Genomic DNA, 19597 nt, shown 5'->3' with positions numbered 1-19597 from the left:
TGTTGTCGTTCCGACACAGTGTCGTACGACCGAAATCGTATAGTGGGCGAGGGGCCATAGGCCAAAGACATGATGTCGTGGGTACGGACAACTTTACCTGCTTCTACTTTTTACATTTAACCTTGTACTGAACCTTGTACTTTAACCAACTGACCCTTCGCTTTGCTGGATACTTTTGACGCATGAGCCCGAGGCCACATGATTTTAGTTATAGATTTTTTTATGCATTTAAAACGTGCTTTGGATGTTAAATGGGTTTCCCACTGTACATAATTAGTAGATACATCGTTAGTAATGAATTGTGAAGATAAAATTTACGATTTACACATTGTTGCTTATGGGGAATTGTATAATACTCGTTTATGTAATCTTATGAACAAAATTATATTTGTCGTACTTATGTAATATTATATTTTTTACGTTTTCCAAATTGTAAAAGGATTCAAGTTTACTAATTATTTTTTTTATTTATTACCCAAAAATGCTATTGCTGTAATCGGTCCATGTTCGTATTGTTATTGTTATTTGCCAATACTTATGTTATATAACACCATTTTAAGTGACATACCTAGTAACCTAATAAACTTAAGCAATATTATAATACTCACACATTACTTTTATACATTTTAAGATGCTGTACCTATATTTTACCAAGGCTAGAATACCGCATTTTCTAAAGTTGGTCATAACACCTGAAAGATTAATCCATAAAAAAATAGCCTAGCCTGGAAATTTGTTTATATACGAAATTGTACTATTCATTCTAGCAAAATGAAATTAAAAAAAAAATGTTCAAAGCGAAACACAAGTACACACACACACACACACACACAACCACACATAAATATATATAAATATATTGTATGTATAAAAAAAACGTTCCACTCTTAGAATTTTCGGGTTCCATATTATGTAAACAGTTTCTAAGTCCAGGAGGTAAATCTATTTAACTACTCATGATACAAGCTCCTAAACCACAATATCTGGTAAACTTTAAGTATGTTGAATTCATTAGTAATATTTTATGCAAATAAAAAAATTATTGAATGAATTTATTTATTGCAGTCTAAGTAATATTACCATTTTTAAATTACTATATTTGCTTTTTCCGACGTCATCTGTTGGAGGATGCACAATTAATCCAGGACTGAGATAAGACTTAATTTGGCTTGTTTATCTAAAATTAGATTTTTACCCCTGTCAGATGAACAATGTAATGTAATACATGACGTAAAAAAGTCCCTGGGTTGCAGAGCAATATCTAGTTGAGATATGGTATTTTGTTTTGTATGGTATAAATTGTAAACCAGAATTGCTTTCAATTTAACTATGCATTGCAATGTAACAGTGAGGTTTATAGAATATAACACATATCAATAGAAATAAATATTTACAATCATTAAAACTAAGGATGCTAATACCTGAAATTTTAATTGTACATTTCCTGTTTGTAATATAATAAGCATGCAATAAATGTGTTTTCCGATCATACATAATATTTAATGAACGACTTGGGAATTGCGCTATTTATATAATCTCTAACGTTTGTCCATTGAAACTGAAACACTATTTTAGTGAGACGATAGTATACGTAAAACAGATAATCACAACTATTTTTCTCCATTCTCAATTTTCCTTCCCCTCCTGTATCATCAAGTTTTATCGTCAGTTATGTTAATGCTAATACTATTTAATTAGAAAGTGTCTTTAGCTTGTCTCCACTAAATTGAGAGAACTGCTGGGCATTGAAACATGGTAGCGGTATCTAAAGTAAGGTGTCTAAACATGCCCAATTGTAAGCATAACTTCCCAATTTACACCAAGAAGGTTGAATGATTAACTAGTATTCGGGAACTGTTACTGGAGAAAAACTCAATTAAACCTATTATTTGCTGCAGCTGCTCGGCAGTAACTGTGCTGATACTGCTGAATGCTAACGACAAATTACTTTACTGTCATTGTTCGGGCTGAATAATGGTCTGGAACTTGGTAGCAAATTTGGATTTAACATTTTCTCACTCAAATACTTTATACTGTTGCCTGCTCTCTTCTAAAGTTACTAGAACAATTTATTTTATATGTAATTTGAAAAAAGTTAAGTTTATAAACACCTTTTCATTATTCTTTTGCAGTATATTCGGACAAAACAATTAAAATGGATATTGTATTTAAAATTTTCCATCGTGTAGGGATATAGACTTGATATACCACTGTCTTGAATTAGTATATTTAAGTTTGAGCAAAGGGCTTCTTCAATAAAAGTTGATCTGCATAGTCAGCCATTATAATTGAGAAGGACGAAAGTTACATTGGATGACAGTGAATTGAACGTTACAGGTCGCCAACATAACAAAACATAAAGTCCAGTTTGTACAACATAAAATAAGATATACAATTATTAACATTGAGTAAATTATAACAATATATATGACAACCACTGTGTTGTTATTCATTTGTGTTTAAAAAACATATGGTGTTAGAATATTATTTGTTTAGTTTTTGTCGGTAAACATTCTGGATCTTGATTTATTGTAAGAGCTACCTAATAAAGTATTTGTCTTAATAAAACTACATTTTAATTCAATTTACGATAACACTACAAGGTGGCAGCGGGTTTTTTATTGTTTTAGCAATACAGTACATAAAGATTAAAAGTTTTAGTGTTCCTTCACCAGAACATTTTGATTTTAACGGAGAAAACTGGTCTAAATGGAAACACCGTTTCTTGCGCTTTCATGCGGTATCTGGTGTTTTAATATTAGGTGAGGTCTAATATAAACTGGTGCACTCATCCAATGAAGACGAACCATATCAGGTAAACACCTTACTTTATATGATGGGCGAAAAGGCTGAAAGCATATTTGAATCATTTAATTTGACATCTGAGGAAAGTAAAAGTTTCAAAACTGTTTTAACAAAATTTGATACATATTTCACTCCTTCTAAAAATGTAATCTATGAGAGGTACATGTTTCATACTAGGGTTCAACATGAGGAAGAGCGTGTTGAAAGTTTGATTCATGATCTTCATGAGATGGCTTCTCGATGCGATTTTCCTGCTTCTTATAAAGATGAGGCTATACGAGATCAACTTGTTGTAGCGATTAGAGACAAAAGTTTGTCTGAAAAACTACAAATGAATGCAGATTTAACACTTAATTCTGCTGTCTCAAATGTTAAGCAAACCGAATCGGTTAAAATGCAACAATCGTTTATGAGGTCCAGGTCTTCTGAACATGCACTAACTGCAGATAAAGTCACTTCAAGGACTTGGGGCACTAAATTTGGTCAGAAACCTCCAGTTGATTCCTATTCGTCCAGTAACAATTACTACAATCAATGCCAGTGGTGTGGTAACGCTCAACATGAACGACCAAAATGTCCTGCCTGGAGTATTTTCTGTCGAAACTGTAACAGGAAGGGCCATTTTGCTAAATGTTGCCAGTTCAAAAATGTCAAGGAAATAAATTCAAATCCTCTTCAAGATGAAGTTACTAAGAATGACAAATTTGTGGGCTCTATTAATCCTCAAAAGAATCCTAAAGCAAAATGGTCTGCTGAAGTTAAACTAAATGGAGTATGTATTCAAGCTAAGATAGACACTGGAGCTGGCGTTTGTGTTTTGCCCCAATCACTTTATAAGTTGACATTTTTTATGTACCCACTAAATTCAAGTAACAAAGTTTTAATTGGGCCTAACGGATCTGTCCTTAATATCTTAGGCGTATTCGAGGGTACAATCCAGTACAAGAATCAATATTGTAAGTCTCAGTTTTATGTAATATCTGGTGCTGATAGAACCCTTTTGAGCAACGAAGTTAGTGAAAAATTGGGTCTAGTTAAAAGGATGTTTCGAGTCAACTCAACTGGCTCATTTGATCCCTTTACATCATACCCTAAACTTTTCAGCGGTCTTGGTGGTACACAAGCTCATCTAATATATAAAATTCTCGTGTCACAGTGTTTGTCTGCAAACTCCTCCGGAACGACTTCACCGATCGTTATGAAATTTGGTGTGTAAATTCTGTAGGTATGCGAATCGGACGTAAACTATTTCCCGTTTCGAAATTCTTAAAAGGGCTCCGCCCCAGTGGCTCTGGAGTTTCCCATGTTAACCTTATGAGAAATGGAATTAATAAATCTTAACAGCTGTTTCAATTAAACAAGTTGGTTCTGTTCTATGATGTTCAATAGCATTAAAGTTACAAGGATTACCAACAGGGTGCAGCACTATTATTTCTTTTACATTTATGACAACAGCTAATTTGCAACCAAAAGGTGAGTGAGCGTAGCGAACGAACTTCAACCTGGAGGCGATTTAGCGTAGCGAACGAGCTAACCTGAAGGCAAGTGAGCGCAGCGAACGAGCTCCAACCTAAAGGTGAGTGAGCGTAGCGAACGAGCTCCAACCCAAAGGTGAGTGAGCGTAGCGAACGAACTTCAACCAGGACGTGATTGAGCGATGCGAACGAGATCATCTTGAAAATTAAACGTAACGGTACTTTCTTTCCATTTGTCTGTCTTAGGGGAAACCTATAACTTAGGCGATACGAAGTTCGCCGGGTCAGCTAGTTATAATATAAAATTAAAGCCAAACGCTGAACCGTACTCTCTCAAAGTTCCAAGGCGTGTTCCCCTACCCTATAAAGATGCTGTAAAAAAAGAACTGGATACAATGTTGGATAAAGGTGTTATCGTGAGAGTAGACACTCCGACTGACTGGTGTTCACCTCTTGTCATTGTCCCTAAAAAGGACAATTCAATAAGACTTTGCGTAGATTTTACTAAAGTTAATGAGAGTGTTAAACGAGAACTATATCCTGTGCCTTCTGTAGACTACACTCTGGGACAATTAGATGGTGCTAAGGTGTTCTCGAAACTAGATGCCAACTCGGGTTATTGGCAAATACCCATAACAGAAGAAGCTTCATATTTGACTACTTTCATCACACCTTTTGGAAGGTTCAGATTTTTACGACTTCTTTCGGGATTTCCACTGGTTCAGAAGTATTCCAGCGTCAAATGTCTGAATCTGTTGAAGGGCTTCAAGGTGTTGTTTGCCATTTCGATGACATAACTATATACGGGAAAGATATGGAAGAACATGACAAAAATTTACATAGTGTTTTGTGTAGGCTCCAGGAAAAGGGCTGGACACTTAATAGATCAAAATGTGTGTTCCGGCATGACAGAATCAGTTTACTAGGCCACCTTGTAACTAAAAATGGTATTAAGCCAGATCCATCTCGTGTTGAGGCTATCCAAAAACTCAAGACGCCAACTAATGTTAAAGAACTAAGGAGAATTCTAGGTGTTGTCAATTACGTAGCCAAGTTTATTCATGATTTGTCGACCATAATTCATCCACTACATGCTTTACTGCAAAGAAATACAGAATTGGTTTGGGGACCTGATCAAGACCAAGCTTTGGAAAAGATTAAACTGTCATTGATGTCCGAACCGTGTCTCGCTTTATACAGCATGTCTAAAGAAACCTTCCTCTCAGCGGATTCCTCGTCATACGGTATTGGAGTTGCACTACTTCAGCTTCAAGAAGATGGAACTAAACGTCCTGTGGCCTATACTTCGAGAAGTTTAACATCAGCCGAACGTAATTGGGCTCAAATAGATAAAGAAGCTCTAGCGATTGCATGGGGGTGTGAACGATTTGAACACCTCATTTTAGGGTTGCATTTGCATATTGAGACAGACCATAAGCCCTTGCTCTCCATATTCAAGATAAAGGACTTGGACAATATTACTCCCAGGCTTCAGAGAATACGACTCCGACTGATGAGATATACATATGATATTACCTACACGCCCGGTAAACAGTTGATTTTGGCTTATGCACTGTCTCGAGACACAGAGAACTCTGAAGAAGAATGGGAACTTACAGAGGAAATCCTTGCATATATACAAAATATTGACACTACTCTTCCATCAGTTTTGGATGAAAAGTTGCAAGAAATAAATCAAGAAACTATAAAAGATGAAACTCTAAAACATGTGTCACAGTATTGTGTGAAAGGTTGGCCAGAAAAATCTAAGATTCCAGAGGATGTATTGCCCTACTGGTATCATAGAGAAGATATAAGTGAGCAAAATGGTATACTTTTCTTTGGAAGCCGTATTATAATAACAAATTCTCTAAGAGCTAATGCACTAAGAAGTATTCATGAAGGACATCAAGGCATAACAAAATGTAGATCTTTTGCAAAATTGACTGTGTGGTGGCCTCGTCTTTCTCAACAAATCAAAGAACTAGTAGAAAATTGCAAGATATGTGCAGAAAATCGTGCTACGAGAGCAGAGCCACTGATACCAACCCCTTACCCGGACAGACCTTGGCAAATAGTGGGTGCCGATTTGCTGAAGTGCAAAGGTCACTGGTATCTCTTAATCTCAGACTATTATTCCAGGTTTATGGAAATTGCTAGACTAAATCACTTAAAAATGGGCACTATTGTGACTTATACAAAGTCCATCTTCGCACGTCATGGTGTACCTGTGACAGTGAGAGCAGACTGTGGTTCTCAATTTGACTGTTGTCAATTCAAACAACTTGGTCGTGATTATGGATTTAAATTGATTACATTAAGCCCAAAATTTCCACAAAGCAACGGCTTCATTGAAGCGCAAGTAAAAAACTTTAATTACCACTTAGAAAAAAGTGATGATCCCTACAAAATGCTACTTATGTTAAGAGCAACCCCTCTAGAAAATGGGAAAAGTCCAGCGGAATTACTTTTCGGGAGAAGGATCCGCACTTATGTTCCAATAATGTCTGATCAACTAAGACCCTATCTGGTAGACGCTGAAAAGTTAAGGGAAAAGGAAGAAGCAAGAATTGATCGTCAAAAGATTTATTTTGACAAAAGACATAGAGTCAAAGAATTGCCTACTCTACCTGATGGAGCTCAAGTCCATATAAAGGACAGGAATCAAGGAGGATCTATATTAAACAAACATCCTGCACCTCGATCCTATATAATTCAAACGCAAGATGGTTGTTTGCGGAGGAACAGATGATCACTGCAAAGATTTAGCACTACTATGCCTTCTGATCACACTGAACCAGCACTGCAGGCCAGTCCTTCAAAACACCTGAGAAGATCAGAACCTTTCGATCATCCTGCAATGGCATCGCAGACAAATCCTTTAGCGAATCTAAGAAGATCATCAAGACAATTCAAACCTACCCGGAGGTTCGATCTTTAAAGGGGAGATGTGTTGTTATTCATATGTGTTTAAAAAACATATGGTGTTAGAATATTATTTGTTTAGTTTTTGTTGGTAAACATTCTGGATCTTGATTTATTGTAAGAGCTACCTAATAAAGTATTTGTCTTATTAAAACTACATTTTAATTCAATTTACGATAACACTACAACCACAGTTCTTGTTTACCTATTTATGTGTATTATTACCAACAAAAAGATCTTAGGGCTTTTTAAAAAGTATTTTCGTTAGTTATCCAACCTTTTTGACGGTGAAAACGTAGTTATATTTTGATTCTACCACTAGTCCTTTTATTTAAAATATTCACCATTCCTGTACACTTATGCTTTAAACAGTTCAATATTGAAATATCAAAAAATAATTAATAATACAATTAGAGGAAATCGATAATATATGGATGTAATATATGAAATAAGTTCACACATTAATGAACTGTGTACGATAACCATTAACTATTGTATGACGTTATTTGGTAAAATACTGACTAGGTTTTTATACTAAGGCAATTCTCAAATTCATATTCAGGTAGACTTAAGCACTATGCAAGTTAATTTACCATCTTCAAAGCGTAATGCAATGCTAAATAGACAGGGATCCCATACTTAAGTAAGCTTACTTATCTTGTACTACTATTAAAGTATCTCAGCAAGAACAAAAAACTTTGACGATGAAGAGTTGTGTCAAAGAATAAGAATAAGAATAAGAAATTTATTGATCATTAAGTAAATACATTGTTTACAATAGATCTCGTCAAATTAGTCTAAGCTAGTGTCAGGCTTTAAAGCTAAATACTATTTTCTATTTAAAGCTATGTAGGATGACAGCATATTCAAATAACTATTTTAGATTTTAAAAACTCATCAATCTGGTACATTGGGTTTTCTAGGAGCCATTTATACAGAATTTCAAAGAATACCTTATCACTAGTAATATCTACAACATAGTTTGGCAGTTTATTGCAAAGCTTTAAACCCAGAGTGTGATGATACTTTTGTGTTCTTGTCAATCTACATCTAGATATGTCAATTTTATTCCTAAACCTAGCAAAGTGATCATGAACATCAGTCCTAGACATATATTTATCAATATCTTTTCTCACTAGCCGTGTAACTTCATAAATGTAAAGATTGATCACAGTCAAAATCCCTGTTTGCACAAACAAAGGCCTACAATGTGCCGGGAAAGATGAACCAGTTATTAGTCTAACTGCTTTTTTCTGTAATATCAAGACATCATCGATACCAATGCCATTACCCCAGACAACCAAACCATACCTCAATATACTTTCAAAGAATGCATAATAAGCCATCTTTAAATAAACATCAGGTAACATTTTTCTTAACTTACACGATAAACATATTACTCTTGATAATTTTTTACAAACTAATTCAATATGATTCTTCCATGACAATTTACTATCAATAGAAATTCCCAACAGTGTTACACTACTTTCAAGGTTTTGATTTGATCTGTTATTAGTCATAGACACAAGCATGTTTTTAGTTTTCTCTTCATTCATAAAAAGCCCATTGACAGTAAACCAATACACAGCTCTTTCAAAACTATCTTTGACCATATTACTTAGTACATCAAGGTTATTATGATAAGAGACCAATGATGTATCATCTGCATATACAGTAGAAAAACAGTCCAGATTAAAGCTAACATCATTAATCAATATCAAAAATAAAATGGGCCCCAATATTAACCCCTGCGGTACAATATGCTTGACCTCTGAAACTTTAGAGACATTTCCCCTAATATCTACCAACTGAGATCTGCCTGTTAAATATGACTTGAAAAAATTTAGTTCACAATCTCTAACACCATAGAATTCAAGTTTCTTAAAAAGAACATCATGTGAGACACAGTCAAATGCCTTGTCAAAGTAACGATAACATAGGTTATATTAGATTATTATTGTATATAATAAAATAATGCCATACATTGGGTTAGTATTGATGTATATGTTATATAAATCTTAAATGCATGTATGATTTTCTTTTAAAAGACAAAAAAGGACCGTGATTCGTAAAAAGGATTTGCGTTCAAATTAGACTTATAGCCAACTTCTATAATCGGACTGTTTACAAGACTTTGCGTTCTATAATGTTTTAGATAAACTAGTATTTTCAAGACTTTAATAAGTTTTTTAAATATATATCTTTACTGTATAGTGAATGGAAATCTTTTGAACTAAGAAAATTAATGAAGATGATAAAAGAAGACCCAATTGGAATGTGTTAACATAAAATTTATGAACATTATTATGTGGATGGATGCAAGGAAACTTAACAAAAATGAACAACATTTTGATTTCTAAAAGTCATAGTTATTATGTAAATTGTTAAAAACAAATATTTATTAAAAACAGTATGAATAATGTATGTTATCACGCTATCAAATTAAAAGTTGCTTATAAGTATATGACTCTAACCATTTTCATGACAACATTGTTGATATAAAATAATAAGCTATTGATTAAATATTCTAACTACTGACTTACTTGAGTACTCCACTAAGCTTTTATAGTTCTAGTTGATGTGCTGTTAAGCGTCTAAACACGTAGCAATTATAAATTAAAAAGACATAATTAACACTAGTTATGATTATCTACAAATAAATGATTACAGAAAACATATAAATGACCCTTATATTAATCATGTATTGAACTTAACCAACAACTGGGTATCAGAGTATCATTCGTCTAGTAGTAAGAATGTCACTTGTTCGATCTTGAGGTGTAGCAGTTGCTTTATGATTGTTCACTGACAAGCCCCCCCCCCCTTGTTCCAGTGTTGGGACCCCCCACATTCCAGGCCAAGTTACATCTTGTTCTCAGTCAGTAGTAGCCAATCACTGCAAGCATATCTCACTTCCCCAGCGTATCTATTATAGACCCATGCCTCCTTAGTCATGTATAGGTTAAAATGTGTCTAGATGAGCCAGACTTGTTTACATTATTACAAATTAAATCAATTGGTAATTAACATTTAGCATCTTATTGGTGATATGTTGTTTGTATTTAAAATCTTTAGGTGTTGGATGAAGTAAGCTATGCATTGTATATCTTATGATTACACATTTTTTATGTTTTATAAGCTACAAAAGCGTGTACAAATAGAATATTGATTATAAATTGAACAGTTAGAACATACAATCCGATTTCAAAATTGATAACTTAAAGAAATGCAATAGTTTATCAAAATATAAAGTTCAATAAAATGAGGATGGGTTGTCATTGTTGCAAAGGGTCGTGATCTGTGTTTCGTGAGACCAGTTGTCTAACAAGTTTTAAATAAAGATAGGTAATTTTAATAACTTTCTAAATTCTCAGGTGAGTTTTATTTACAAATTAATTAAAATCTAAAATATAGCTATGCAAATGATTATTGAATAATACAGTACGATGTATATTTAAGGAAAAGGCACAGTGCTAGATAAATATTCCATTGAGATCCAGGTGTAAGCAAAGTAAAATCTACATTGTGTTTGCCGAGCTGTGAAAATAACTATCAAAGCAACGGATCTGATAAACCGTCAACAGATATGTGGGATTGATAAATCAATAGATCTCTGATGAACTCTCTGTGTTTTATATGTGGTAACAATGTGTTTTGCGAGGAGGTTCATTAGTAAATACATGTTGTATTGAATCGATCATAGTAATTCTCTTTACCTTTAAGAGACTTAGAGATATGTTATCTATAGGTATGTGGTAAGGAAAATTTTTTTCATCATATCTCTACAAAATTAATTAATTTTGATTGTTTTTATGTACTATAACATTTTGTGTACAATATATCTTATTTAAAATACTAAAAAATTATTTTGATTTGAATAAAGTTAGTTAGGCGACACTCTACTTAATTTTTTTTTTCTTTCTTTTAGGGTGAGGAGGGAAAATGCTTTTACGCACACAGGTAGCCAGCCTGTAGTGTGAGACTCCTGAATCCATCACAGACTACTCACTAAAAAACCCCCTCTACTCTGTTGGACACAGACCTGGAATTGTTTGTCACATTACTTCAAGTCAGGCCAACATGTGACCTAAGCCCACAGGGCTCGCACCGTTTCTGGCATTATTTATTTTTTTGACCTACACCGCATCCCGGTCGAGGTCAAGCTTCTTGGCGCGGAGAACACCCTGGATGTAAAGTGACACACAGGTCCAATTGTTCTCACCCTCCATCATCATCGGTATGACCGTGTCCACCGACAGCAGTCCTACGAACTGTTGAGCCTCTAGGCGGGGCCTTTCCCAATGCTGAAGAAGAAAGTGTGTTCCACGTCATCGGGAATGCTTGGGCAGTATATGCAATCGGGTGACACGACTTTGCCCATCCTGAACAAGAACGACCGGAAAAAGCCGTGACCCGTCAGAAATTGGGTGAGGTAGAAGTTCACCTCTCCGCACCGCCGATTAATCCAAGGTTGGACCTGTTGTATAAGTCGCCTGGTCCAGAGCCCCCTTGTCTCCTGTTCCCAGCTCTCCTGCCGCAGCTGGAAGGTCCGGGCGCGTTCCTCAATTCTTGCTTGGTCCTCCCCACGGCGCTGATAAATTGCCTTCCTCTCCGCCGCCAAAAGTTTGACGGGGATGACTCCAGCAACCACCAGGACGGCGGGTTCGGACACGGGTCGATAAGCAGATGCTACCCTTAGTGCTGCCTGACGCTGCACTCGGGCGAGCCGCATCCTATATGTACTTAATGTTTAAAAGTATCCTATGCAATAATAATAAGCACAAAAGCACGACAGTAAAATTTTTACTATGAAATTTGTAGTTAGTTGATGTTTTGTGTTACATCTGAGGATTTGCCAATATTGAGTAACAGAGTTTCCTTGCTTTACCATCCTAATGAGTTTTACGTTTTCGACATGATTAAACGAAGGTAGCTGATTATTGCACCAATCAACACTGTTCGCTTTGAATTTAGTTTTAATTGTATCTACATGATAGATGTATAACTATGTTGGTATTCTTATGTAATATGTCTAGCAATCACTAATATAAATACAATTTGTAATATTAGTAACATGACTTAAACTCACAGCCTCTCTTCACGATAGATACAAGTAGATGAAAGGATGAGTAAAATATAAAAAAAAAATATAAAAATATTACTCTTTGTAAAATGACGGACTGATAAAAGTAATTGCTAAATAGTCTCTAATTTAATTTCAAATCATCTATGCCAAGGGCCTTGAGAGCGGAGAGATTGGTATTAAATACTTCTAGAAAACTAGTTAATGAACTGGCAGTATCTTCTGTGAGAGCTCGGAACGAGAACACTTTATCTAGATAATTAGATGCGAGTAGACGCTTGTTTTGATACCGCTGAATGAGCTGATGTAGAGCAATATCGTAGTTTTCTTCAGAAATAACTAAATTTTCTATTAGAGAGAGAGCGTGAGACTTGAGCAGACTACGTAGGTAAGTTAGTTTTTCTGATTTTGAGAGAGAGCGATTCTTGTGTATCAGAGAGTTAAACAAAGCGTAAAAGTTCGTCCAATCAGCTATCGAACCATCAAACGGCTCAATTTCAATTTTTGGTAACTTAGCTACCTGAGGGGCAGATTGCGGGGGTTGCGTAGGTGTGGCTTCAGATTTGCCGGAGGTTTGCGTTTTGGGTTGCTCAATCTGCATTTTGCGAGCAAGAGATTTTACGTTAAAATACATTTCATCGTAACTCATTGAGACTTTGTGTACCTCGATCTTATCGCTATCATCTAGATCAGAGTTAATAATGGTAATGTCATCACTAATATCTTCAAAAACAGAGCAATCATCTTCTATTCTATTATAACGGGAAACAAAGTGATCAAGTTCAGCTTGATAAGGTTGCTTCTTTTGGGCCAATTCTAAACATTTTTTACCCACGTCATAAAGCGCTTGAAGTCTAGCAAAGTACTTTTCTCGCTTCTTTATCAGTGACTCCATTTTTGCTTTATTCTCTTTAGTGGCCATTGTTGAGCTGACAATGTACAGGAATCAATAGGATAAAAGGTGATGGTAGAATAAAAGAATATTTACCGATTAAAATTACGTTTAGACCGTTGCTGTAAATAAACAAAACAACACACGTGTACGAGAATGAATAATTGACAGTTGTAATATTAGATTAAAAACACACTACTATAATCTACAAATGGGGAAATATGAATGAAATAATAACAGTCAAATTGTTGAAAGAGATAAGCAACTAGCGATAAGCAAACAATAGGCAGTGGCGTTCCGTAACGGGACCTGAACTAACCTGTCTCAACAATAATCAAGCAAAACCTCTTTAACTTAAACTTTATGTCAAAGCTAAACTAATTAAATACTGATTAGTACTTTTAATAAAACAGTTTTATGAGTTTACTGCCTTCTTTTTACACAAATTAAGCAATAATATAATTCTTTACTTTTATGATTTGAAATGGACTGTAATATTTAAAACAAAGCGTTTAGTTCAAACTTTTAATTTTATCGGGCTCGTAAAGGACCAATGTTGGGGGTGGAATTAAAACTTATTTAGTAAAATAGGTGTGGTGTGGTGCTACCTTCTACAGATGTCTTCAAGACGAGCGGGGTTCCTTGGTAGCAGCGTGGAGCGTGGATCTGGCGTCTCGTTCTGGGTCAGCGTGAGGGCGAAGATGCCGAGGAAATAAAATACTGGCTAGACTGTTACGTAAACTTGTATATTAAAACATATATTTAGTACATAGGTAATGACAAATAAATCATAGCGCCGGAAGGCACTAGCGTGTTGGCGGGGGTGGCCAGTCACTGCAGGAGTCAGTAGTGCAAGTGGCGTCGTCCTGTCCTTGAGGGAGGGGTACCGTCGAGTATCAGCTGTTTCTTGGCGGCAAATTCAAATTAGTAGCACCACATTTTTGGGACGGATGAAAAGGTAATTTAATGGCTGAAAATTAATATATTTTAGGTTTAGGCCCTAACATTCCCCTCACCCAAAACAATAGTTTTGAAACGAAAAAAAGATAAAATATTTAGCCTTAACACACAAACACTAAACAATTTTAGTTTAAAACACGCAAAACGAAATACACCGTTGTTTCATCAATTTAAAGGTTATGGTCAGGAGGCGGGAGGGATATCAGCTTGTGTACTGGCCTTGTGAATGTGCCTTGAGTAGTTTTTATTTTAGCTGCTCTCACTACTCCATCTTTTCCTGGGTAAGTAAGGCCGGGCGCGCACTATCCCGACCACGACCACGACCACGACCAAACGCCCGACCAGTGGTTGTCATTCACCTTGCGACCAGAGCACGACCCGACCACGACCCGACCAAGGCAACAAATGTTTTACAAACTTCAGTGTCAAGATGATTGTTAAAGAAGTAGTTGTTATGGTGCATTTGTATTGTAAGTACGTTAAGCGGAAGAAGACACTATACTGGGTATATCCAATGTTAACTGTTAGGTCTGAAAGGGCATTTTGCAACATTTTATGAAGAGCTACGTCAATATGAAGACAGGTTTCAAAAGTGTCAAAATCCTGCGACATTTTACCAAATGAGTCACTTCACAGACCGGCGCAAAAAACTAGTGTTTACCGTTTGATTGATCTAGGAATACTGGGGGTTGAGTGGTGTACTGGTCGGGTCGGAGGCAAGTCGGGGGTAGTGCGCGTCGTCCCATTACATTGTGTGCTATTTTTGGCTGCAACGACCAGCGGGTCGGGCCCGACCAAACTGGAAAATTTTGGTCGTGCGACCAGGGACCGACCAGGGTCCGACCAGTCGACCAGTGCGCGCTGTTCCATTTATTCCTATTATAAAACTGGTCGTATCCGACCAGTCGGAGTCGTGGTCGTGGTCGTGGTCGGGATAGTGCGCGCCCGCCCTAATTTCAACCCTACCGATGGGCCATTCTAACGGACTAGTGTTTTTCAACTGAAGATAAACTATATCACCAATGTTGATATTGGGTTGAGTGGTTGTCCATTTGTTTAGCTGGATCAGGGTATGGAGGTAATCTCTGGACCAGGCCTTCCAGAAAGCTTGTGTGGCCTGTTGAAGAAGCTCGTATCTTGTAAGCCTATTCATTGGCGTATCGGTGTAGTCATGTTCTGGAGGTGAGATGAGTGGGGCACCTACTAAGAAGTGTCCTGGGCTGAGGTAATCTCCATCGTTGGGGTCGGTCGTCATTGATCCAAGAGGACGGCTGTTGAGAACGGCTTCGATGCGGTAGAGAAGTGTAGACATTTCTTCGTACGTTAGACTCAGATTTACTAAGATTCTGGAGAGATGACGTTTGGTTGACTTAACTGCAGCCTCCCAAATTCCTCCAAAGTGAGGTGCAGCAGGGGGGATGAAAATCCACTTAATTTCCTTTTTGCTGAGCTGATGAGTGAAATGTTCATTATTTTCTTTGAGGAATTGTTGAACACGTAAGTAGTGGTTCGAAGCACCTTGGAAGTTGGTTCCACAGTCGCTGTATATTGTTTTGCACAGTCCTCTGCGCGCTACAAATCGGTCAAATGCAGCAAGGAATGAGGCAGTTGATAGGCTAGTAGCGAACTCTAAATGAACTGCTTTTGTGGCTAAGCAAACGATTATGACAATGTATCCTTTTGATATGGGAGCCTTTCTTCTTGAACCTTCTTTAAAATCAAAGGGTCCGGCATAATCAACACCAACATTCAAGAATGCACGCACATTTTCAAACCTTTTTTGAGGAAGATTTGCCATTTTTGGAGTGAGTGGTTTCGCCTGAAATAAGTAGCACTTGTTGCATCTAAATATTCTCTCTCTCAGGAGTTGACGAATACCTATTATCCAAAATTGCCTTTGAATCAAAGACTGAGTGAGCCGTGGACTCCATGTAAAGAGAGGATGTGATAGTGATCACATATAAGTGTTGCGAGACGTGAAGACTGGGGAATAAGAACTGGATGCATCGCAGAATCCTATGATCTGAATGTTAGTGGCATTAACAATGGGTATGAGTCTCGGAATCTTTAGGTGAGCCAGTCCTGGAAGAGTAGAGATGAATGTTTCCCATTTATTACAGATCTCAGTAGGAAGTTCGTCATCCCATCCTAATCCTAGCAACCAAATGCTTTGCATAAGATTTTTCACATAGAATGTGCACGGAGTAATCCAACCTAAAATGTCGTAGATTTTGGACATCTCACTTAACATTAAGCGTTTTGTGTACACTAGGGGGTTGAGATGAATTATGTACGAGAATGTATCGTCATCCGGGTTATACTGCAAACCTAAAACTTTCATATAGTTTTCATTTTCTGAGCTGATGCTTAGAGGCTTTTCTCGATGATCTAAAGGTACGGTAGCTAGTACGTCCTTACAGTTGCTAGCCCATTTGCGCAACGAAAATCCTCCTAGGTTCAGTAGGTCTATAAGTTCTTGTTGCAAGTTTAGAGCTTCGTTAATAGTGTCAACACTGACGCAGATGTCATCTACAAAAGTTTGGTTTATAATGGCTTTAGATGCTAGGGGATACTTCTGGCCTTCGTCTTGTACTAGCTGTAGCAAAACTCTTTGAGCTAAAAATGCACTTGATGTTACGCCATATGTTAAGACGTTGAGTTCGTATTCTTCTATGGGACCATCTCGATGAGTTCTATAATATATGTGCTGGAGTTTGCGATGTTCTTCTGTTACTAGCACGTTTCTGTACATTTGTTTGATATCTGCACAAACGACGATAGAATGCAATCGGAAATAGGTTATTATCTCTGCGATATCCTTCTGTAGTTTTGGACCACTGTACAATATATCGTTTAGGGACGAACTAGATCCACTAGGTTTGAATGAAGCGTTGAATACTGTCCTTAGTTTAGTTGTAGAACTGTCCTCTTTGCGAACACAATGGTGAGGAATTATGTAGTTGGATGGTTCTAAACAAAGACTCATATGTCCCTGAGATATATAGTCATCCATGAATCTTCTATATTCTTCATACATCTCTTGATTGCGTTTTAGTCTTTGCTCTAGAGTCACTAGCTGTCTTTGGGCGCTATCCCTAGTATCAGGGAGTGATGGAGCTTCAGGCTTAGTTGGGAGGGACACAATGTATCTTCCATTAGTGTCTCTTCTGTGAGTTTTTATAAAGCTTTCTTCTGTGGCTTCATCTTCAGGATTGGGTCTTACTACATTGTTGACAGATTCTATCTCCCAGAATTTGGTTAGATGAGCATCAAGAGTGTTGTTACAAATCAACATTGAGGACCGGTCATTCAATGGAATTTCGTTGATAACTTTGCCTCCTATAACCCAACCAAATATAGTAGCTATCGCAGACGGTTCTCCTTTAATTAGGTTGCTTGACTCCTGAAGGATGTCAAAATACAAGTCCGCTCCTATCAGGAATTCAATTGGGGATGATACGTCAAATGATGGGTCTGCGAGTTTTAAATGATGAAACTTTGAGCGTATTGATGAGTCAATGGGGATGTTCGGTTGGTCTGACGATATTTTAGGGACAACAATTGCGTCTGTTGTTAGAACAATGCTGGCATTTTCGAGTGGACTGATAACGCAATGAACTAATCCTTTATTGAGGGGAACGGATGTTTCAGCTACTCCAATGAGGTTTACATTGTTAGAATATCTTTTTAGATTTAGTTTGGAGGCGCATTCTTCGGTGATCAAGCTAGTTTGAGATCCTCCATCTATAAGAGCCTTTATTGGTAATAGTTTACCATGATGATCTTTAACTCCAATGACTGCTGTACTCAGTAGCATATTAGATGAGGTTTTCGAGTTAGCAAAGCTGCAAGTCTTCTCTACAGTGTCGCTAGACGGCAATGTAACATTATCGGATGGTTTAGGACTACGGGTAGCATTGTTATAAGCTGAATCTCTTTGGCGATGAAGGAGAGAATGGTGTTTACCAGAACACTTGAAACATCTAGATTTGGACTTACAGTCGGAAATTCTGTGAAAACCCAAACAACAATAGCACAGAGAGTTTGCTTTAGCAAAGTCATTACGACTGGAAACATTTTGTTCCTTAAACTTTGTGCAACCAAAGATTTTATGTGATGTATCTTGACAAAAGGCACATTTTAGTGCTGAAGGCCATTTATGATTGCTGTTATCATTGACGGTAGTAGATAGCATCGTATTTTTGTTACTATACGGTTTGCTTGGAGTCCTAGTCTGCTTAGGCTTGCTTTTAGTACTCGTTATTTCAAGGATTTTAAGCTGTTGTTCTATGAAGCTAATTAGGTTTTCAAACTTAGGGATTTCTTTGTCTGTCTGTTCGCTTTCGAAGTCTTTACGGGTACCTGGAGTTAGAGTACGCAATGCGACATGAAGCATAGCAAAATCGAACAAATCATCTATGCCAAGGGCCTTGAGAGCGGAGAGATTGGTATTAAATACTTCTAGAAAACTAGTTAATGAACTGGCAGTATCTTCTGTGAGAGCTCGGAACGAGAACACTTTATCTAGATAATTACATGCGAGTAGACGCTTGTTTTGATACCGCTGAATGAGCTGATGTAGAGCAATATCGTAGTTTTCTTCAGAAATAACTAAATTTTCTATTAAAGAGAGAGCGTGAGACTTGAGTAGACTACGTAGATAAGTTAGTTTTTCTGATTTTGAGAGAGAGAGCGATTCTTGTGTATCAGAGAGTTAAACAAAGCGTAAAAGTTCGTCCAATCAGCTATCGAACCATCAAACGGCTCAATTTCAATTTTTGGTAACTTAGCTACCTGAGGGGCAGATTGCGGGGGTTGCGTAGGTGTGGCTTCAGATTTGCCGGAGGTTTGCGTTTTGGGTTGCTCAATCTGCATTTTGCGAGCAAGAGATTTTACGTTAAAATACATTTCATCGTAACTCATTGAGACTTTGTGTACCTCGATCTTATCGCTATCATCTAGATCAGAGTTAATAATGGTAATGTCATCACTAATATCTTCAAAAACAGAGCAATCATCTTCTATTCTATTATAACGGGAAACAAAGTGATCAAATTCAGCTTGATAAGGTTGCTTCTTTTGGGCCAATTCTAAACATTTTTTACCCACGTCATAAAGCGCTTGAAGTCTAGCAAAGTACTTTTCTCGCTTCTTTATCAGTGAATCCATTTTTGCTTTATTCTCTTTAGTGGCCATTGTTGAGCTGACAATGTACAGGAATCAATAGGATAAAAGGTGATGGTAGAATAAAAGAATATTTACCGATTAAAATTACGTTTAGACCGTTGCTGTAAATAAACAAAACAACACACGTGTACGAGAATGAATAATTGACAGTTGTAATATTAGATTAAAAACACACTACTATAATCTACAAATGGGGAAATATGAATGAAATAATAACAGTCAAATTGTTGAAAGAGATAAGCAACTAGCGATAAGCAAACAATAGGCAGC

At 36.8% G+C, this 19597-nt stretch overlaps 4 protein-coding genes across 4 annotated transcripts; 1 reads left to right on the top strand and 3 right to left on the bottom strand.

The window, feature by feature from the left end:
• Positions 1 to 5481: 5481 nt before the first annotated feature.
• On the top strand, positions 5482 to 7032 carry LOC128995248 (uncharacterized protein K02A2.6-like). The gene has a single exon (XM_054420202.1). The coding sequence runs from the start codon at positions 5482 to 5484 to the stop codon at positions 7030 to 7032; it is 1551 nt and encodes a 516-aa protein (XP_054276177.1).
• A 5380-nt stretch (positions 7033 to 12412) lies between these two features.
• LOC128995238 (uncharacterized) lies at positions 12413 to 13210 on the bottom strand. Its single transcript, XM_054420191.1, has one exon. It carries the CDS (start codon positions 13208 to 13210, stop codon positions 12413 to 12415), a length of 798 nt encoding a protein of 265 aa, XP_054276166.1.
• Positions 13211 to 14897: 1687 nt separating this feature from the next.
• On the bottom strand, positions 14898 to 15938 carry LOC128995230 (uncharacterized). The gene has a single exon (XM_054420179.1). The coding sequence runs from the start codon at positions 15936 to 15938 to the stop codon at positions 14898 to 14900; it is 1041 nt and encodes a 346-aa protein (XP_054276154.1).
• Positions 15939 to 16094: 156 nt separating this feature from the next.
• On the bottom strand, positions 16095 to 17957 carry LOC128995221 (uncharacterized). The gene has a single exon (XM_054420168.1). The coding sequence runs from the start codon at positions 17955 to 17957 to the stop codon at positions 16095 to 16097; it is 1863 nt and encodes a 620-aa protein (XP_054276143.1).
• Positions 17958 to 19597: the final 1640 nt, after the last annotated feature.

Source organism: Macrosteles quadrilineatus, unplaced genomic scaffold, assembly GCF_028750875.1.
Source record: "Macrosteles quadrilineatus isolate MER2022 unplaced genomic scaffold, UCM_ALF_1.0 Scaffold_1__1_contigs__length_201487025, whole genome shotgun sequence".
Lineage (NCBI taxonomy): Eukaryota > Metazoa > Arthropoda > Insecta > Hemiptera > Cicadellidae > Macrosteles > Macrosteles quadrilineatus.
Note: the sequence above shows the minus strand (reverse complement) of the source record. Positions and strands in the feature narration are given on the sequence as shown.